Source organism: Entelurus aequoreus, linkage group LG08, assembly GCF_033978785.1.
Source record: "Entelurus aequoreus isolate RoL-2023_Sb linkage group LG08, RoL_Eaeq_v1.1, whole genome shotgun sequence".
NCBI classification, from domain to species: Eukaryota; Metazoa; Chordata; class Actinopteri; order Syngnathiformes; family Syngnathidae; genus Entelurus; species Entelurus aequoreus.
In genome coordinates this window covers 55,198,895-55,217,062 of record NC_084738.1, presented here as the reverse complement: position 1 = coordinate 55,217,062, position 18,168 = coordinate 55,198,895, and the positions used below count along the sequence as shown (strand labels likewise).

At 38.9% G+C, this 18,168-nt stretch overlaps 2 protein-coding genes across 9 annotated transcripts in view; one reads left to right on the top strand and one right to left on the bottom strand.

Annotated features, from left to right (window-relative positions):
- Positions 1-13,763, top strand: part of cdk5rap2 (CDK5 regulatory subunit associated protein 2) — a 62,395-nt gene extending 48,632 nt beyond the window's left edge. For 7 of the 8 annotated variants that reach the window (XM_062056833.1, XM_062056831.1, XM_062056832.1 and 4 more), the window contains 6 exons: positions 1,964-2,196; positions 2,270-2,407; positions 2,482-2,620; positions 12,927-12,973; positions 13,078-13,117; positions 13,421-13,763. In XM_062056833.1, the coding sequence (XP_061912817.1) occupies positions 1,964-2,196; positions 2,270-2,407; positions 2,482-2,620; positions 12,927-12,973; positions 13,078-13,117; positions 13,421-13,500 (677 nt within the window). In that variant the 3' untranslated portion in view covers positions 13,501-13,763. The remainder of the gene's footprint in view (positions 1-1,963; positions 2,197-2,269; positions 2,408-2,481; positions 2,621-12,926; positions 12,974-13,077; positions 13,118-13,420) is intronic. The other variant, XM_062056829.1, reaches the window with a different exon arrangement.
- The window catches only part of nup188 (nucleoporin 188), a 41,902-nt gene continuing 37,489 nt past the window's right edge, over positions 13,756-18,168 (bottom strand). Inside the window, exons 40-42 of the mRNA XM_062056834.1 lie at positions 15,630-15,700; positions 15,416-15,545; positions 13,756-14,239 (exon numbers count right to left, since the gene is read on the bottom strand). Of these exons, the coding sequence (XP_061912818.1) occupies positions 14,060-14,239; positions 15,416-15,545; positions 15,630-15,700 (381 nt within the window). The 3' untranslated portion in view covers positions 13,756-14,059. The remainder of the gene's footprint in view (positions 14,240-15,415; positions 15,546-15,629; positions 15,701-18,168) is intronic.

Sequence of the window (18,168 nt, the reverse complement as noted above, 5' to 3'; positions counted from 1 at the left end):
GCGGAGCCCGCCGTGCCACGCGCGCCAAGGGGCGGGCCGAAACCAGCGGGGGGCTTCGGGCACCCAACTCGCCTCCCTCCCACGGAGGGAGGAGGGGGGTTTAATGTGAACATTACTGTGCAATCACATATTTAGAGTTTTTACTCAATTCAAGTTTAAAAGTTAAAGTTTAATATTTGTTTTCACTGCATGTTACTTCTCCTTAAACAAAGTGTTGTTTTTGATTTATAGATTTTTGCACTTTATTTTATTGTATTTCAATTTAATTATATTTTAAAAATATTTCAGTTGAGTGGATGATAGAAAATTGCTATTATTGTTTTTTTCTTTGAAGTAAATTTAGCCCACTTTTGCTAAAATAGAAAATATAGGCTACTGATGGTGCCTTGAATACCGGTTTCTTTCATTTAATGTTCATGTTATGGGGATTTTTATATAAAGGAAATTTGTCTTTTGTGTCTGTTGAAAATTAAAGATTACTGACAGAGCCATAAGAAAATATTGCTTTATTTATCTGATCATATTGGAATATATTTGTTAGGTTTTCAGTAGGTTCAATTAGGTTCACTAGACTATATGCGTCATTTAAAAATTTTTCAATGAACATTCGAACAGTCCGGCCCTCGGCTTGTAGCTAAATTTTTTATTTGGCCCTCCGTCCATTTGACTTTGACACCCCTGCTCTAGACGTTCACCCCGCAGCCATAGCACAAACACACCTTTTCAGTGTTTGTTGAAAACTATTTGTTGAATTCAAAACATGTTTGTTAGCAAAGAAAGTCCATAAATTAGCTGCACCATTTATAAGACGCAGGGTTCAAGGCGTAGGGAAAAATTAGCAACTTATAGAATTTACGGTAGAAAATCCCACTAAAATTATTGGGGATCAAAAAGGGCCCAACTCATAGAAGTTAGTCATACATTTAAACGTGTTTTTTTTCGTTTTGTTTTTTACTGAAGTCTAAATGAACTTCAGATTTATTCATTGATTAAGTTTTCATTATTTTATATACCGTATTTTTCGGAGTATAAGTCGCTCCGGAGTATAAGTCGCACCGGCCAAAAATGCATAATAAAGAAGGAAAAAAACATAAGTCGCACTAGAGTATAAGTCGCATTTTTGGGGGAAATTTATTTGATAAAACCCAACACAGAGAATATACATTTGAAAGGCAATTTAAAAGAAATAAAGAATAGTGAACAACAGGCTGAATACATGTACGTTATATGAGGCATAAATAACCAACTGAGAACTTGCCTGGTATGTTAACGTAACATATTATGGTAAGAGTCATTCAAATAACTATAACATATATAACATGCTATACGTTTACCAAACAATCTGTCACTCCTAATCGCTAAATCCCATGAAATCTTATACGTCTAGTCTCTTACGTGAATGAAGTAAATATTATTTGATATTTTAAGGTAATGTGTTAATAATTTCACACATAAGTCGCTCCTGAGTATAAGTCGCACTAAACTATGAAAAAAAACTGCGACTTATAGTCTGAAAAGTACGTTATATATTTTTATTTATTTTTTTATGCCGACTTATAGTCCGAAAAATACGGTATATATTTTTATTAATTTTTTTATGCCATTTTTTATAAAGAAAACTTAGTTTTTTATATGGCAAACACCTAATATGCGGTATTTTCCCCCAACAAATATTTTAAAGTGTAATATTTGATGTGTAGTAATTAGAGCTTAAATATGTCAATAATTCATAAAAAAACATTGATTTTGATTCATTATTATTCTTTGATGACCGTTTCAAAGAAGAAGAAAAAAGACTGTTATTTGAGTCGACATTGCAACATTTCTCCACTTTTTCATGTCTTTTATTTTGTAATAATGTTTTGAGACCGTTAAAAAAAAAAAAAAAAAAAAAGAAGCACTTTGGACACCCCGGTTATGTACCTTCTGAGTCGCGTGTCGCTGACGGGAACTCTCTCGCCAGACGCCAATCGCCAGGCTCCCTCAAAGATGGACGGCGGCGACAGCAGCTCGGGCGAGAGCGTCACGGGCGCCCCCTTCCGCCTGGTGCCGGGTCACGGCATGTGGGCCAACCACAAAGGGCGCCACATCCTGGCGCTGGTGGAGGACTACAACGCCCTGCGTAAGCACATCTCAGACGGCCGCAAGCTGTCACGCCACATGGACGCCCAGCTGCAGGAGTGGCGGAGCAGCAAGGTACGCCGACCCTTGACCCCAGCGTGTGCCGCCATCTTGCCAGGAGCGCTAACGTTACACGTGTACTATGCAGACGGCAGACCGTCAGAGCGCCAGCGACTTGTCAGGGAGTTTGGGCGCCATGCAGCACGTGCTGGATGAGGCCGCCCGGCTGCTCAAGCTGGCGTGGAAGGTTTCTCTGCCAACCGGCGCCGCCGCCAACAACCAGCAGGTAGCGCACCACACACCTGCTCTCTGTCAGCGTCCGTGGGTCAGCGCTGATCTCCTGATGCGTGCGCCCGCCAGGACGAGCTGCTGCAGAACGAGATCGCTCGACTGAAGAGTCGACTGTCGCAGCGGGAGAAGATGCTGCGCAGCGTGGTCAAACGCCTGCAGATCACCAACCAGCTGAAGGAAGGCATGGAGCGAGTCCTCATCGAACGTCGTAAGATGCTTTTTCAAACACTTTCTCACATCTCAAATGAAGACTAAACTACACCGCACTTTAGTCTTCAGCTCTGTCATTGGCCAATCTCTCCTTAGATTGTATACTGACTGGCCACTAGGTGGCAGTAACTTACTTGCACTTCAAGTGAATTTAAGCAATTCACCGTTTTCCTGGCCAAGAACCCTTCCTTACATATCCTGTGTGCAACTATGTTATATTTGTTTCTAAAAGTACTTTGGTATTGTGCAATAATAACGTTCACATAACAGTATTGTGCGGCTAATCGCTAGTTGCCAACTAACATGCTGATCGCTACCTGGCAACGAGAGCGCTATCTATCTTAATGCTAACATGAATATGATAATACAATCATTTGTTATGGGAAATATACAAATTCTATTTTAAAAAAATCTAACAAAAATGTCACGGCCCCCTGCAGTACCTCTGAGGACCTCTCTTTTAAAATGAATTGGATATACTCATAAAAGGAATACAGTCTTTCATCCACGTGAGCAAAACAAAAATCTCATTTGGGATTTTTTCCCACTTATTTCTTTTAAAAGGCTAAAACCCAAATAGAAGTCAAAGTTGTAACCACGTTTCTGTATGTGAAGAATCGTTACTTTTGCAAAAGGACAGCTACAGCAAGGCGAGCCTCGAGTCTCCCTGGACCAGCGGTCCCCAAACTATGGCCTGCTAGCGTCCAAAATCGGGCCAGCGGGAAGTCCCAAGTTAAAAAAACAAAAAAAACAATTTTTTTAAATTTTTTTTTTTATAATTATTTATTTAAATCTGTCCTTTCTAATCCATTTTCTACCGCTTGTTAATCTCGGTGTCTCCTAGCCGCTCAGGCAAATCATATTGTCTAAAAATGCATTTTTCCTATATATATATATATATATATATTTATATATATATATATATAAAAATATATATATATATATTTATATATATATGTATATATATATATATATATATAAAAATATATATATATATATATATACATATATATATATATATATATATATATGTATATATATATATATATATATATATTTATATATATATATATATATATATATATATTTATATATATATACATATAAATATAGTCGTTTAAATATATAAATATATATATCAATCGATGTTTATTTATATAGCCCTAAATCACAAGTGTCTCAAAGGGCTGTACAAGCCACAACGACATCCTCGGTACAGAGCCCACATACGGGCAAGGAAAACTCACCCCAGTGGGACGTCAATGTAAACTAACCTGAAACCGGATTGAATAATCATGAGAAACCTTGGAGAGGACCGCATATGTGGGTAACCCCCCCCCCTCTAGGGGAGACCGAAAGCAATGGATGTCGAGTGGGTCTGACATAATATTGTGAAAGTCCAACACATCAGCGAAAGTCCAGTCCATGGTGGGGCCAGCAGGAACCATCCCGAGCGGAGACGGGTCAGCAGCGTAGAGATGTCCCCATCCGATGAACAGGCTAGTGGTCCACCCCGGGTTGGGAGTAGAAAAGAAAAGAAATGGCAGATCAACTGGTCTAAAAAGGGAGTCTATTTAAAGGCTAGAGTATACAAATGAGTTTTAAGATGAGACTTAAATGCTTCTACTGAGGTAGCATCTCTAACTTTTACCGGGAGGGCATTCCATAGTATTGGAGCCCGAATAGAAAACGCTCTATAGCCCGCAGACTTTTTTTGGGCTCTGGGAATCACTAATAAGCCGGAGTTCTTTGATTGCAGATTTCTTGCCGGGACATATGGTACAATACAATCGGCAAGATAGGTAGGAGCTTGACCGTGTAGTATTTTATACGTAAGTAGTAAAACCTTAAAGTCGCATCTTAGGTGCACAGGAAGCCAGTGCAAGTGAGCCAGTATAGGCGTAATATGATCAAACTTTCTCGTTTTTGTCAAAAGTCTAGCAGCCGCATTTTGTACCATCTGTAATCTTTTAATGCTAGACATAGGGAGGCCCGAAAATAAAACGTTACAGTAATCGAGACGAGATGTAACGAACGCATGGATAATGATCTCAGCATCATTTGTGGACAAAATGGAACGAATTTTAGCGATATTACGGAGATGATAGAAGGCCGTTTTAGTAACACTCTTAATGTGTGACTCAAACGAGAGAGTTTGGTCGAAGATAATACCCAGATTCTTTACCGAGTCGCCTTGTTTAATTGTTTGGTTGTCAAATGTTAAGGTGGTATTATTAAATAGATGTCGGTGTTGAGCAGGACCGATAATCAGCATTTCCGTTTTCTTAGCGTTGAGTTGCAAAAAGTTAGCGGACATCCATTGTTTAATTTCATTAAGACACGCCTCCAGCTGACTACAATCCGGCGTGTTGGTCAGCTTTAGGGGCATGTAGAGTTGAGTGTCATCAGCATAACAGTGAAAGCTAACACCGTATTTGCGTATGATGTCACCTAGCGGCAGCATGTAAATACTAAAGAGTGCAGGGCCAAGAACCGAACCCTGGGGAACTCCGCACGTTACCTTAACATAGTCCGAGGTCACATTGTTATGGGAGACACACTGCATCCTGTCAGTAAGATAAGAGTTAAACCAAGACAAGGCTAAGTCTGACATCCCAATACGCTTTTTGATACGCTGTAATAAAATATTATGATCAACAGTATCGAAAGCGGCGCTAAGATCAAGAAGCAGCAACATAGATGACGCATCAGAATCCATCGTTAGCAATAGATCATTAGTCATCTTTGCGAGGGCTGTCTCCGTAGAGTGATTTGCCCTGAAACCGGATTTGAAAAGGTTCATAGGATTGTTAGACGCTAAGTGTTCATTTAGCTGCTGTGCGACAATTTTTTCGAGGATTTTCGAGATAAACGGAAGGTGGGACACCGGCCGGTAGTTTACCATGAGGTCAGGATCGAGGTTAGGTCTTTTGAGTAGAGGATGAATAACCGCTTTTTTGAATGCTAGGGGAACAGTGCCAGAGGAAAGTGATAAGTTTATAATATTTAACACTGATGGACCTAATAATACAAAAAGCTCCTTGATAAGTTTCCCAGGAATTGGGTCAGGTAAACATGTTGTTTGTGATAATTCAATGACGACAACCTTCTTCTTTTTATACGTATACTTTACTGAGGGAACACAATAACAAACTGGCCACTGCCGTTCACATAACAGACTAAACACCGGAGCCTGCGCATAGAGCAATGCATGCTGGGAATTACCGTAAATACACTAAAAGAGTGTACCATAATAATGCGCAATGCAAAAACAGAACATTTACAATCTCCCACTTTTCTTTTTAGTTTTTTTAACACAAAAAATCACAGTCTATTATTAATGTCCATAAGTATGAAAATGTAAGAACATGGTGATCAACAAAAAAACTGTCCACAAAAGAATAGTCTCTATTCCAGTTTCCACTCTCCAACACTGAGTGCCTTTAGGAGTTGAAGTGCGGATGCACCTCGTTTTGTCAAACAGTCAGCTAGCTGCTCTCCAGTAGGTGCCCAGAGAATCTGTTGAATTCTTTTACACTGAAGAAGTTCTTTGATGCCACTTATTTCAAGGCGGAGCCTTTTCTCTGTCACTGACTTAGTAGACTTGATGGCATCTGCAAGGGAGTGGTTATCAGTGACACACACTATTGGTAAGACATGTTGTGATACATTCCCTGTGGTAAGTTCTGCATGAAGGTCAGATAAAGAAATGGCACTGTCAACAGCATCGGCAAGGGCAAGAGTTTCTCCAGCAAGAGTGCTCCGTACGACTCTTCTGATCTTTTTTGACTGCCAATACACAGGGGAGAATCTTCCTTCCTCACCCATCAGCAGAATGAGATGTCCCCCTTGAGTGCCTCCATCTGTAAGGTTTCCAAGCGAGGCGTCGCAGAACACTACTAGCTTTAGAGAACTGTCTTTTCCCAGGTTCTGAAACTTCAGTGTCACATGTTCTGATTTCAATTTTCTCACCACCTTGTTTGTGTCATGTAAAGTCTGCACAGTAGCATGTTTTATGTTAGCTGCAAGGACACATGTATCAAACATAATATCTGGTCTACTTTGTCTGGCAACCCACAGAAGTTGACCTATTTTTGATCTCAGGTCATCAATTTCACTTTCAGTCAAAAGAGCATCCCGTCTCAAGGCTCTGGAGATGTCTATGTGAATTGGCTGGAGATTCTGTATGTAATTGTCTTGATGCATACATGTTACTCCATTTGCAGTGAAATATTCCATGCCTCCATAGCGAAAGCTGTCATGTTCTTCTCTGCCCACTTGAAAGGCAGATTGCAGGTGAGGGATTACAGTTGTTGTGAAAATCTGTGAACCACCCCAGATGAAATCATCAACATGACAAGCAAGCACCCCAGACACATTACAATCTTTATCCAACCAATAAAATATAGCAGGGTCAATTTGTGACATCTTTCCTCCAGTTTGCAACATTGTTTCTTTAACCCTATAGTACCAGTACAGTGATGCATCATTTAGTCCATAAACACATTTGTTTAGCTTCCATAGAGTTCCCTCACTCTTGGCTTCAGGTGGTGGATGAACATAGATGTCTCGGGATAACTCATTTTCTTGAAGGAATGCTGACTTAATGTCCATAGAGTGGGGTGTCCATCGGTTTTGACATATCACAGACATGAGTAGTCTAAGAGACTCTGAGGCACATGTTGGCGAGTCTTTTGGGAGATCTTTTGTGTTTAGCTCTTCAAATCCTCTCGCCACTAGCCTTGCTTTTTGAACTATGCCGTCTGGTGTGTCTTTGAGTGTACACACCCATCTTGTGGAAATGCATTTTTGTCCCATGTTTTTTACTTCATCAAACACACCGTGTTTCTCCCAGTTACTGATTTCAGTAAGTTTAGCTGATTCAAATGACACATCCTTTGTAACAAGTACATCCTCGTGATCAGATGGCTGTTCCACCCTGTCCAATGACTGAATCTGCAGTGTGTCAACCTGTGAAAGGTCAGCTGACCTTGTTGTGCCAGTGAGGTTAACTGGCTCAGTGTACTCCAGATTGTACCAGTTCTTGTGTTTTCCAGTTGCCTTTCCCGCTCGACCTAGCACTTTTGCTGTGTGTGAAATTCCAGTGTCTCTTTCCACATACTTAATGAATTGTCCTGCCTTTAGATTCATACTACGGTCTGTTCTTATGATAGAAGGTTGTCTGTCATTATTAGAGCTCCCTGCCGCATTCTCTGTGTTAGGCACACTGTCTCCATCACTAGATACAGTATTGGGTAGATCTTCAACATGTTCAATGCCACATTCTGCTGCATTAAGTTCTGTCTGGCTTTCTTGGCTGTCACGAGACGTGTCAGTGTAGTGATCTGTGGCCTTGCGCAGTCTACAGCGATGCACCCGGACATAGGAGCCTCCATGTCTAACAAATATTACCACCCCGTCTCGTCCAATTACCACCCCAGGGCCTTTCCATTCATTGCAGTCCATTCTTTTGTAGTACACTTTATCTCCAGTTTCGTAGTATTCATCTGTGCTGCGAAGCTGTGTGCGCAGAGCTCTCCCGATTCTCTCAGAGCACTCTGCCTCAGTAAACGCTGTCCTTACTTCATGTAATGCTGAAATGTGCTGTCCTACCCATTTACTCATGGTAGTGCCCTCCAGGGCAGGTGGTTTATCAACCAGCACAGAAGGTAGGTTCGGGTTTTGTCCAAACACCAGCTGGTATGGACTAAATCCATGCACATTGTGCATTGTATTCTTTGCCATCAAGGCCCAATCTAGGGCTGTTTTCCAGTCACAAACACTGCTTTTCTCCACTTTTAACAGGATCTCTGTAAGGGTCTGGTTATGTCTTTCCATCAATCCATTACTCCATGGACTGTAGGCAGCAGTGGTTTTCACTTCAATATTAAAGTTCTCAGCCATGTCCCTCATTTCCTCGTTATTGAATTCACCTCCATTGTCACAAAAAATCTTAGATGGGGCTCCATGAACACTCAACCAGGAATGAATAAAGTGCCTCACAATTTCACTGGATTTTTTTGTTGTAACAATGCTACCAGCACTGAACCTGGTGAAGTGATCAATCATGTGGAGGTACCACACATTTGGTTCTAGCTCGTGTAGATCTAATGCCACAGTTTCATTGTATTTTGAAGCCATTGGTAGACCAACTGATGGCTTTGGTTTGGGCTTGTTGTACTTGAGACATGTTTCACAGCTACTTACGATGTCATTCAGAATAGTAACACTCTCATCATCATTACTTCCAGCACTAATTAGTAATTTTTTGAGTTTATCAACTGAGGCATGTCCAAACTGCTTGTGAAGTTTCACCAATACTTTGAGTTTTTCATCTTTACCCATGCCATCTCTTATGGCCAGAACTTCATCAGTTTGGGGTTTATTCTCACGGGTGGCTGTGCAATCTCTGTCCACTATGTTTACACAGTAGTGTCCTGAGGATGTAATCTCAAGAGGCACTGGTTTCTGAAACATTGTGGCTTCATCATTCTCAATGTCAAGCACTGCTTTTGCCCTCTTAAGTGACGTTTTACTTAGTAGTAAAGGAATGTTCACTGAGACCACCTCAGTCTCTATGTGGCACCTGGTTTGTCCTATTTTTGCTGGGACTTTTACTTTTTTTATGGAATGAACAACTTGTCCATCACCAAACTTAAAAGCTCTTCTACTCTGTGTATTTTCAATTTTTTTCTTGTCACTCTCCTTCAGTGTATGAATGTAATTCTCCAGCCATTTTTCACCACAGACTGTTCTGGTGCATGCCGTGTCAATTACAGCTGAACCTAAGGCTTCTACCATGAATATTTCAGCATCAGAAACTGACTCTTTAGAAAACAATGTAACTTTGCACTCTTCAATTGTTTCTGTCTCTGCATTTTCCTCTGTCATTTTTACATGTTCAGCCTTATTTGGGCAGTCCTTAGCCCAGTGAAATGTACTCTGGCAAATAGCGCACTTAGATCTTCTGCCAAACCTATCCAGTGGGTTTGAGCCAGTCAATGGCGCCCTCTTTTGGTCGGGTTGGGAACGAAATTTCCTTCCGTCTCTTTTCCTTTGATCCACATAAAAAGCAACATCTTCGCGCATGTGAATTCCCCCGCTGCATGTGGGCGGCTGCACATTGTCTCCAAAAATCCTTTTTAAAGCTGACTTCATGCTTGCAAATGTCAGTGTTGAACAAGCTGTAAGCGCAAGCTGTTTATCTTTAACATCGAGACTGGTTGTATCCAACAACTTCAATGCCAAAACAGCGTCGGGAAGAACCATGTCAAATTTGCGCATTTTGTTGTACCTCTGCTCGAACTGAACGATGTAATCCACCATGGAAACTTTCCGAATCTTGTCAAAGTCCGTGTATGCATCATAAGCTCTGTCCTTTTCTTCTTTTAAGAATACATTATCCAATGCCTTTACAAGGGTCTTCATCCCGTCATTTTTGTTCAAATCATCCGCAGGTATTTCCAAAGCTGTATCTCTAGCTCTCCCCCTCAGTGAGAGAGCAACAGCTAATGCTTGTTTCTCCTTATCCTGATCGGTAACACGTATCCACATTTCAACCTCATTTTTCCAGCTCTCACATGACTTCTTTTCTTCAAACGCAGGAGGGACTCTGTAGTTAGCGTTGTTAGACATCCTCTGCTACCATTGATAATTCAATGACGACAACCTTCTTCTTTTTATACGTATACTTTACTGAGGGAACACAATAACAAACCGGCCACTGCCGTTCACATAACAGACTAAACACTGGAGCAATGCATGTTGGGAATTACCGTAAATACACTAAAAGAGTGTACCATAATAATGCGCAATGCAAAAACAGAACATTTACAGTTTGTTTTGTCCCATTTACACATTTTAACAATTCCTCCAATGTTATTTCATCAAAGAGAGAGAAACTATTTTGGAGGGCAGTGTCCGTCGTATATACAGTTGTATCTGTGTTAATAGAACCCAGTTGTAGCTGAGATGCATTGTCTTTAATCTCTTTTCTAATGACTTCAATTTTCTTATTAAAGAAATTCATAAAGTCATCTGCTGAGTGGGTGGAGCTACTGAGAGGAGTCCCTTGTTGGGTTAGCGATGCTACTGCACTAAACAAAAATTTAGGATCATTTTTGTTGAGGTGGATGAGATTTGAGTAATATTTAGCTTTAGCTGAGGTAAGCATGCGTTTATAAGTTATTAAACTATCACTCCATGCTTGATGGAAAACCTCAAGTTCAGTCGCACGCCATTTGCGTTCCAGCTTTCTACATGATAATTTCTGGGCTTTAGTTTCTTCTGTAAACCATGGGGTACGCCTTTTAGGGGCCCTTTTTAGCTTTAGCGGTGCTACACTATCAATGGTGTCGCGCAGGGCGTCGTTAAAGTTGTTAGTGAGGTTATCAATAGAGCCCACATAATTTGGGAATGGTGCCATTACCGAAGGCAGTAAGTCAGTAAGAGTCGTCGTTGTGGCAGCATTAATGTTGCGGCTGCTATAGTAGTTATTATTATTATTATTATTAGTTTGTTGACAATGAGTCAGAACTTCGAATTTTATAAGGTAATGATCGGACATTACTTTAGTGTACGGGAGTATCGTAACTTTGGAGGTGGTGACACCCCTGACAAGCACTAGATCTATCGTATTACCGTTGCGATCCGTGGGTTCATTTATTATTTGTGTAAGACCACAGCTATCAATTATAGTCTGGAGCGCCACGCATGGAGGGTCCGATGGGGTATTCATATGGATGTTAAAGTCTCCCATTATGATTATATTGTCGGCGTGCGTCACTAGATCAGCAACGAACTCTGAAAATTCATTGATAAAGTCCGAATAGGGCCCTGGGGGGCGGTAGATGACAGCCAGGTGCAGAGGCAGCAGTGTGACAAACCTCATATATATACATTTATATATATATATTATATATATATATATATATATATATATATATATATATATATATATATATATATATATATATATATATATATATATATATATATATATATATATATATATATATATATTTATATATATATATATATATATATATATTTATATATATATATATATATATATATATTTATATATATATATATATATATATATATTTATATATATATATATATATATATATATTTATATATATATATATATATATATATATTTATATATATATATATATATATATATATTTATATATATATATATATATATATATATTTATATATATATATATATATATATTTATATATATATATATATATATATTTATATATATATATATATATATATATATATATATATATATATAATAAATAAATGGGTTATACTTGTATAGCGCTTTTCTACCTTCAAGGTACTCAAAGCGCTTTGACAATATTTCCACATTCACACGCTGATGGCAGGAGCTGCCATGCAAGGCGCTAACCAGCAGCCATCAGGAGCAAGGGTGAAGTGTCTTGCCCAAGGACACAACGGACGTGACTAGGATGGTAGAAGGTGGGGATCGAACCCCAGTAACCAGCAACACTCTGATTGCTGGCACGGCCAAATATAAAAAAAAAATATATATATATATATTTATTTATTTTAACCCAATGCGGCCTCTGAGTCAAAAAGTTTGGGGACCCCTGCCCTAGACTATTGATCAAATATTATTGTGTGCAGATAAATAAGGCCAGCAGTTTTTAGACATGTGACATCACACCAGCAACCCTGGAAAACATAAGCAAATAAAAAGTTTTTGTCTGCACACAAAAATATTTGACTTGTATTAATCTGTATTTAAAGAAGACCTCATCTGTCCTCCCAGCAAGCCTCAGCAGGTTCTGCGTTTGATGGTTGATAGTCCAATCAGACACCCATGAATCAAATACTATGATGATAATGGATTAGTTACAGTAAAACTGATAACCCTAAAAATTCTACAGAAAATACCCCACAATGACAATGTGAAAAGTTTTTTATTTGCTAATTTATTTATTTTTAAAGAAATCTTTGCTCAATAGTTTGTTGATGCACTTTTGGCAGCAATTACAGCCTCAAGTAGTTTTAAATATGATGCCACATGTTTGAACACTTTTTCAATACATTTGCAAAAAATAAAAACTCACATTGTCATTGTGGAGTATTGTGTGTAGAATTTTCAGGACACAAACTATGCCATTTTGGAATAAGGCTGTTGCATAACAATGTGGAAAAAAGTGAAGCGTTGATACTTTATGGATGCCTGCATGTCATGAAAAATAAGTTTTGAAAATATCTGTGCTGCCTTTCCAAAATAATAACTTGACTTTTCCTCACGCAGTGTCGCTCACACACGGAGTGATGAAAAAGGCTCGGGTCAATCTCGAGGTGAGTTCCACACACTAACACACAAAGAAGAATCTCACCAGCGTCACTGCAGTTCAGTAAAATCACTTCTTGTGTTTTTTTTATCTTCTGCGACATAACGTTAGAAAAGTCATTGTTACCTCTTTGGCCCGAGAGGAGCAGCAGGTCAGTGAGCAGGAAGTTGACATTCTGACGCATGATGATGATGTGGTTTTTGCATGAAGCCACCATGACATCATGCATCGTGATGCGACACTTGGTTATGCATCCGGAAGGACTAGAACTTATGCAAGGCTTGCTTAGCCATTTTGAGTCTTGATGCAAAGCTAACCAGTGCAGTCTATTTCCTGAATGCAAAGTGCCTTGCAGTCCACAAGATGTCACTCGCATGCGCGTGAAGGCTGTCTGAATGAAACCATGTGGCCAAAGCAGGCAAGCGTTGTTAAATCAAGTCAAACTGTGTTTCAGGAGGTGGTGGTGGTAAATGGCCAGTAGGGGGTGCTGGAGTTTATCCAAGAAGTTCCTTGGACTCCTCAGATGAGCAGTGAAGAAACTTCCTGTTGCAGTTTTAATGTTTGATCTTCCTGCTGTCAAACTGTCACCTTACTCTTCATTCAGAATATTTTTGTATTTAATTTGCACAAAACCTGCTTTTGAGTTTTAGGTACTGATGTTTGTTCAATGTCTTTCTTTGTACAGTTAGCGTTTTTTTTAATATGCATATACAAAAAACGACATGTATTTTTATGACAAATTGTATTTTATCCAGTCAGCTTGAAGAATACAGTAAAAGTTGAAACGTGTCCAAGAACATTCCTTTATTATCATTTACATGTTGAGTACAAATGTCTTCAGCTGCTTCAATGTGTAACATATCTCATCATTTTACAAAGCCATTATTGTAACAACTTATTGAAAAGATCTAAAAATGTTTAAGTAGCACTTGAAATGTGTTTGTTACAGAGGTCTATAAAACTAGGCCTTACTAGCATGCAACAAACCACAGGCAGCTTCTCAAGTCAACACTTTGCTTTTGGTCAAATTGAAATGTAGAAAGTCAAAAACAACTTGGTAACTTTTCCACAGTCTCACACACACAAAAAAAAGTTATCTTTGCACGAGCCTAACAAAGGCCTGTACCAGCTGAATGAACGGCTCCTGGCCTTCGTGGAGTCCCTTAGAACCCGGCGTGGGCGGCTTGGCTTGCGTGCACGGTAGAATCCCGCTGGCCGGGGACGACGGCGAGCCCCTGCGGAAGTGGCGGGACAAGCTGGACAGGAGCGTGCTCTGCAGAGGATTACAACAAGACATCACCATGAGGAGAAACCAACTTGCAGCCCACAAGTCTTATTTTTTAATTGTCCCCCTACGTTCTAAAAATAAGAAATATTACACTAATTTGATTTGTCAGCTGTAACGCTAAAATTATATCTTAGCATGTCGGCACCAAAATGATACACAATTCTAATTTGATGAATTTGAATTGAGTCAATGTTGATCAATTCAGATGAATTCTTAATAGCCAAGTAACAATTGGTCTTGTTTTAATTTAAATACAAAAATATACATATCCTACATGCTAGGAAATGAAAGGTATTTCCACCAAATGAAAGTTACAATACACTAAATTGTGTCAAAAAATATTTGTTGTAATTATTAGTAATATTTCTATGAAATATGTAAAACAATATTCTGTAAAGCAGGGGTTATTTTCCACTACAGAGTGTGCCCACTCAAATATTAACACTGAATTATTATTTCTCTAGATTTTAATCATATTCAATACTTTTATCTAACCTACTTACAGTTTACTACCTTATCAAATCGATAGATGAATGTTTCTTCAACACACAAACATTAGGCAGAGTAAAAAAATAAAATAATCAAATATACTACATAATAAGGGACTCATAAATAATTGTCCAAAAAAACAAACGTACATACAAATATGTGCTAAAATAAATCAAATAATGAAAATGTTTCTTAAACTGTCAAAATTAAAGTGCAAATGAGAATACAGCTTCACCACTTTAGTCATAATTTTTGCACTCAAGAAAGTTCTCTATGACTGAAGCTGCAGACTTCTTCTGTTTGATGTCATTACTGCCACAAGTGGTGGAAGAGTGTATTACAACTGAATTTTTGGCTGGTCCTTTAGTCAAGAAACACTGCTGTGAAGCATGATGCTGGAAATGTAATCAATTCTACTTCCTTTTCGCAACCTAACTTCAAATTCGCGGAATTTGTGAACGATTCTAAATTGAATGAGGACTTTTGCACCAGGCACTTTTAGCATCTTCATTACAAATCCATCATAGTGGCAGCCATCTTTTCCATGATGTGATGTAAAACCCAGCACCCGCCTGGTAAGCACCATAATCGAGGCATAAAAGTGTCATGAAAAACAAACATGGAGGTAATGAGGTCTAAAAATGGAGGACGACACGAGGAGTTGCTACTGACCAGTTCCGAGCTGAGTTCCTGTTTGAGTCGCTGTTTGTCTCGGGGGAGGATGGCGGCGTCTTTGAGGCAGCGCACGGCCTGAGAGGTGAGCACGTAGAAGCAGTTCTCCATGGTGAACATCAGCAGAGACCTGAAGTGCGACAAGGGGATGAAGGGCAATCACTGCGGCGTTCTGCCTTTGAAGGGAAGAAGGAAAAAAAAAAAAAGTCCTCACTTGAGCGCTTGAATCTCCTCTGAGGAGGCGAGAGAAACCACGCTCAAAGAAACTTCTTTCTTCTTCTCCATCTGTGCAACAAAACACAAAACCATGACGTCGCGTGACAAGAACACATTCCGTCAGCGAGGAACACTTTTGTGTTAGTATAAAATATGTTATGAATAAACGATAAACCTCAATTAATGACAACAGTCGTTTATTTGCTGTTAATTGTTTTCGCGATTAATTAATCCCTGTGAAATTGGAATCAATTATAAATCAAATATTTTCATTGTTGGAGCATAAAAAAAAGATGATTATTACTTTCTAAATAAGATATTAACATTATGAGAGGGCTAGAGGCATGAAATAAACCCTTCATACTCATTTTATCCAACACAGTAATATTGCCTAAAGTTGAGCCAATCAGTGGCCACGATACTGTTAGATTACATGTAGTGGCCAAAACTACTTGAGTATTATTTTTACTTTATTTAGTCGTGTTTATGCTTGAAAATACTTCCTTTAAGGACAAACAATTGCAGAACGTGCTTTAAAAAAAATAAAGTGCAATGTGACAAGGGACACAGAAAGGGTACCTTTAAATGTGTCATTTGTTTGAAAAAGAGAAACTATTTTTATTCAAGAAAATTTCCCACGGCGTGAAATATTGATCATTTTGATGATTATAGCTCATAAATAAAAATCTGAATATTATACAATTCACATAATACAAAATGTAACTGTAAAATCTTGCTTAGCTTAAAAAAATATGTCTTAATTCAAATAATGTTTGCACAATATTCTCATTTATTGGGATTACAGTATTTTTCAAACTACAAATCCCGTTTCCATATGAGTTGGGAAATTGTGTTAGATGTAAATATAAACGGAATACAATGATTTGCAAATCATTTTCAACCCATATTCAGTTGAATATGCTACAAAGACAACATATTTGATGTTCAAACTGATAAACTTTTTTTTTTTTTTTCAAATAATCATTAACTTTAGAATTTGATGCCAGCAACACGTGACAAAGAAGTTGGGAAAGGTGGCAATAAATACTGATAAATTTGAGGAATGCTCATCAAACACTTATTTGGAACATCCCACAGGTGAACAGGCAAATTGGGAACAGGTGGGTGCCATGATTGGGTATAAAAGTAGATTCCATGAAATGCTCAGTCATTCACAAACAAGGATGGGGCGAGGGTCACCACTTTTGTCAACAAACGCGTGAGCAAATTGTTGAACAGTTTAAGAAAAACCTTCCTCAACCAGCTATTGCAAGGAATTTAGGGATTTCACCATCTACGGTCCGTAATATCATCAAAGGGTTCAGAGAATCTGGAGAAATCACTGCACGTAAGCAGATAAGCCCGTGACCTTCGATCCCTCAGGCTGTACTGCATCAACAAGCGACATCAGTGTGTAAAGGATATCACCACATGGGCTCAGGAACACTTCAGAAACCCACTGTCAGTAACTACAGTTGGTCGCTACATCTGTAAGTGCAAGTTAAAACTCTAATATGCAAGGCGAAAACCGTTTATCAACAACACCCAGAAACGCCGTCTGCTTCGCTGGGCCTGAGCTCATCTAAGATGGACTGATACAAAGTGGAAAAATGTTCTGTGGTCTGACGAGTCCACATTTCAAATAGTTTTTGGAAACTGTGGACGTCGCGTCCTCCGGACCAAAGAGGAAAAGAACCATCCGGATTGTTATAGGCGCAAAGTTGAAAAGCCAGCATCTGTGATGGTATGGGGGTGTATTAGTGCCCAAGACATGGGTAACTTACACATCTGTGAGGGCGCCATTAATGCTGAAAGGTACATACAGCTTTTGGAGCAACATATGTTGCCATCCAAGCAACGTTACCATGGACGCCCCTGCTTATTTCAGCAAGACAATGCCAAGCCACGTGTTACATCAACGTGGCTTCATAGTAAAAGAGTGCGGGTACTAGACTGGCCTGCCTGTAGTCCAGACCTGTCTCCTATTGAAAATGTGTGGCGCATTATGAAGCCTAAAATACCACAACGGAGACCCCCGGACTGTTGAACAACATAAGCTGTACATCAAGCAAGAATGGGAAAGAATTCCACCTGAGAAGCTTAAAAAATGTGTCTACTCAGTTCCCAAACGTTTACTGAGTGTTGTTAAAAGGAAAGGCCATGTAACACAGTGGTGAACATGCCCTTTCCCAACTACTTTGGCACATGTTGCAGCCATGAAATTCTAAGTTAATTATTATTTGCAAAAAAAAAAAAAGTTTATGAGCTTGAACATCAAATATCTTGTCTTTGTAGTGCATTCAATTGAATATGGGTTGAAAATGATTTGCAAATCATTGTATTCCGTTTATATTTACATCTAACACAATTTCCCAACTCATATGGAAACGGGGGTTGTAGTAGTAAGCAAACAAAGGCTCCTAATTAGTCTGCTGACATATGCAGTAACATATTGTGTCATTTCTCATTCTATTATTTTGTCAACATCATTAATGGTAGAAAATTAATTATTAATCTACTTGTTCATTTAGTTAATA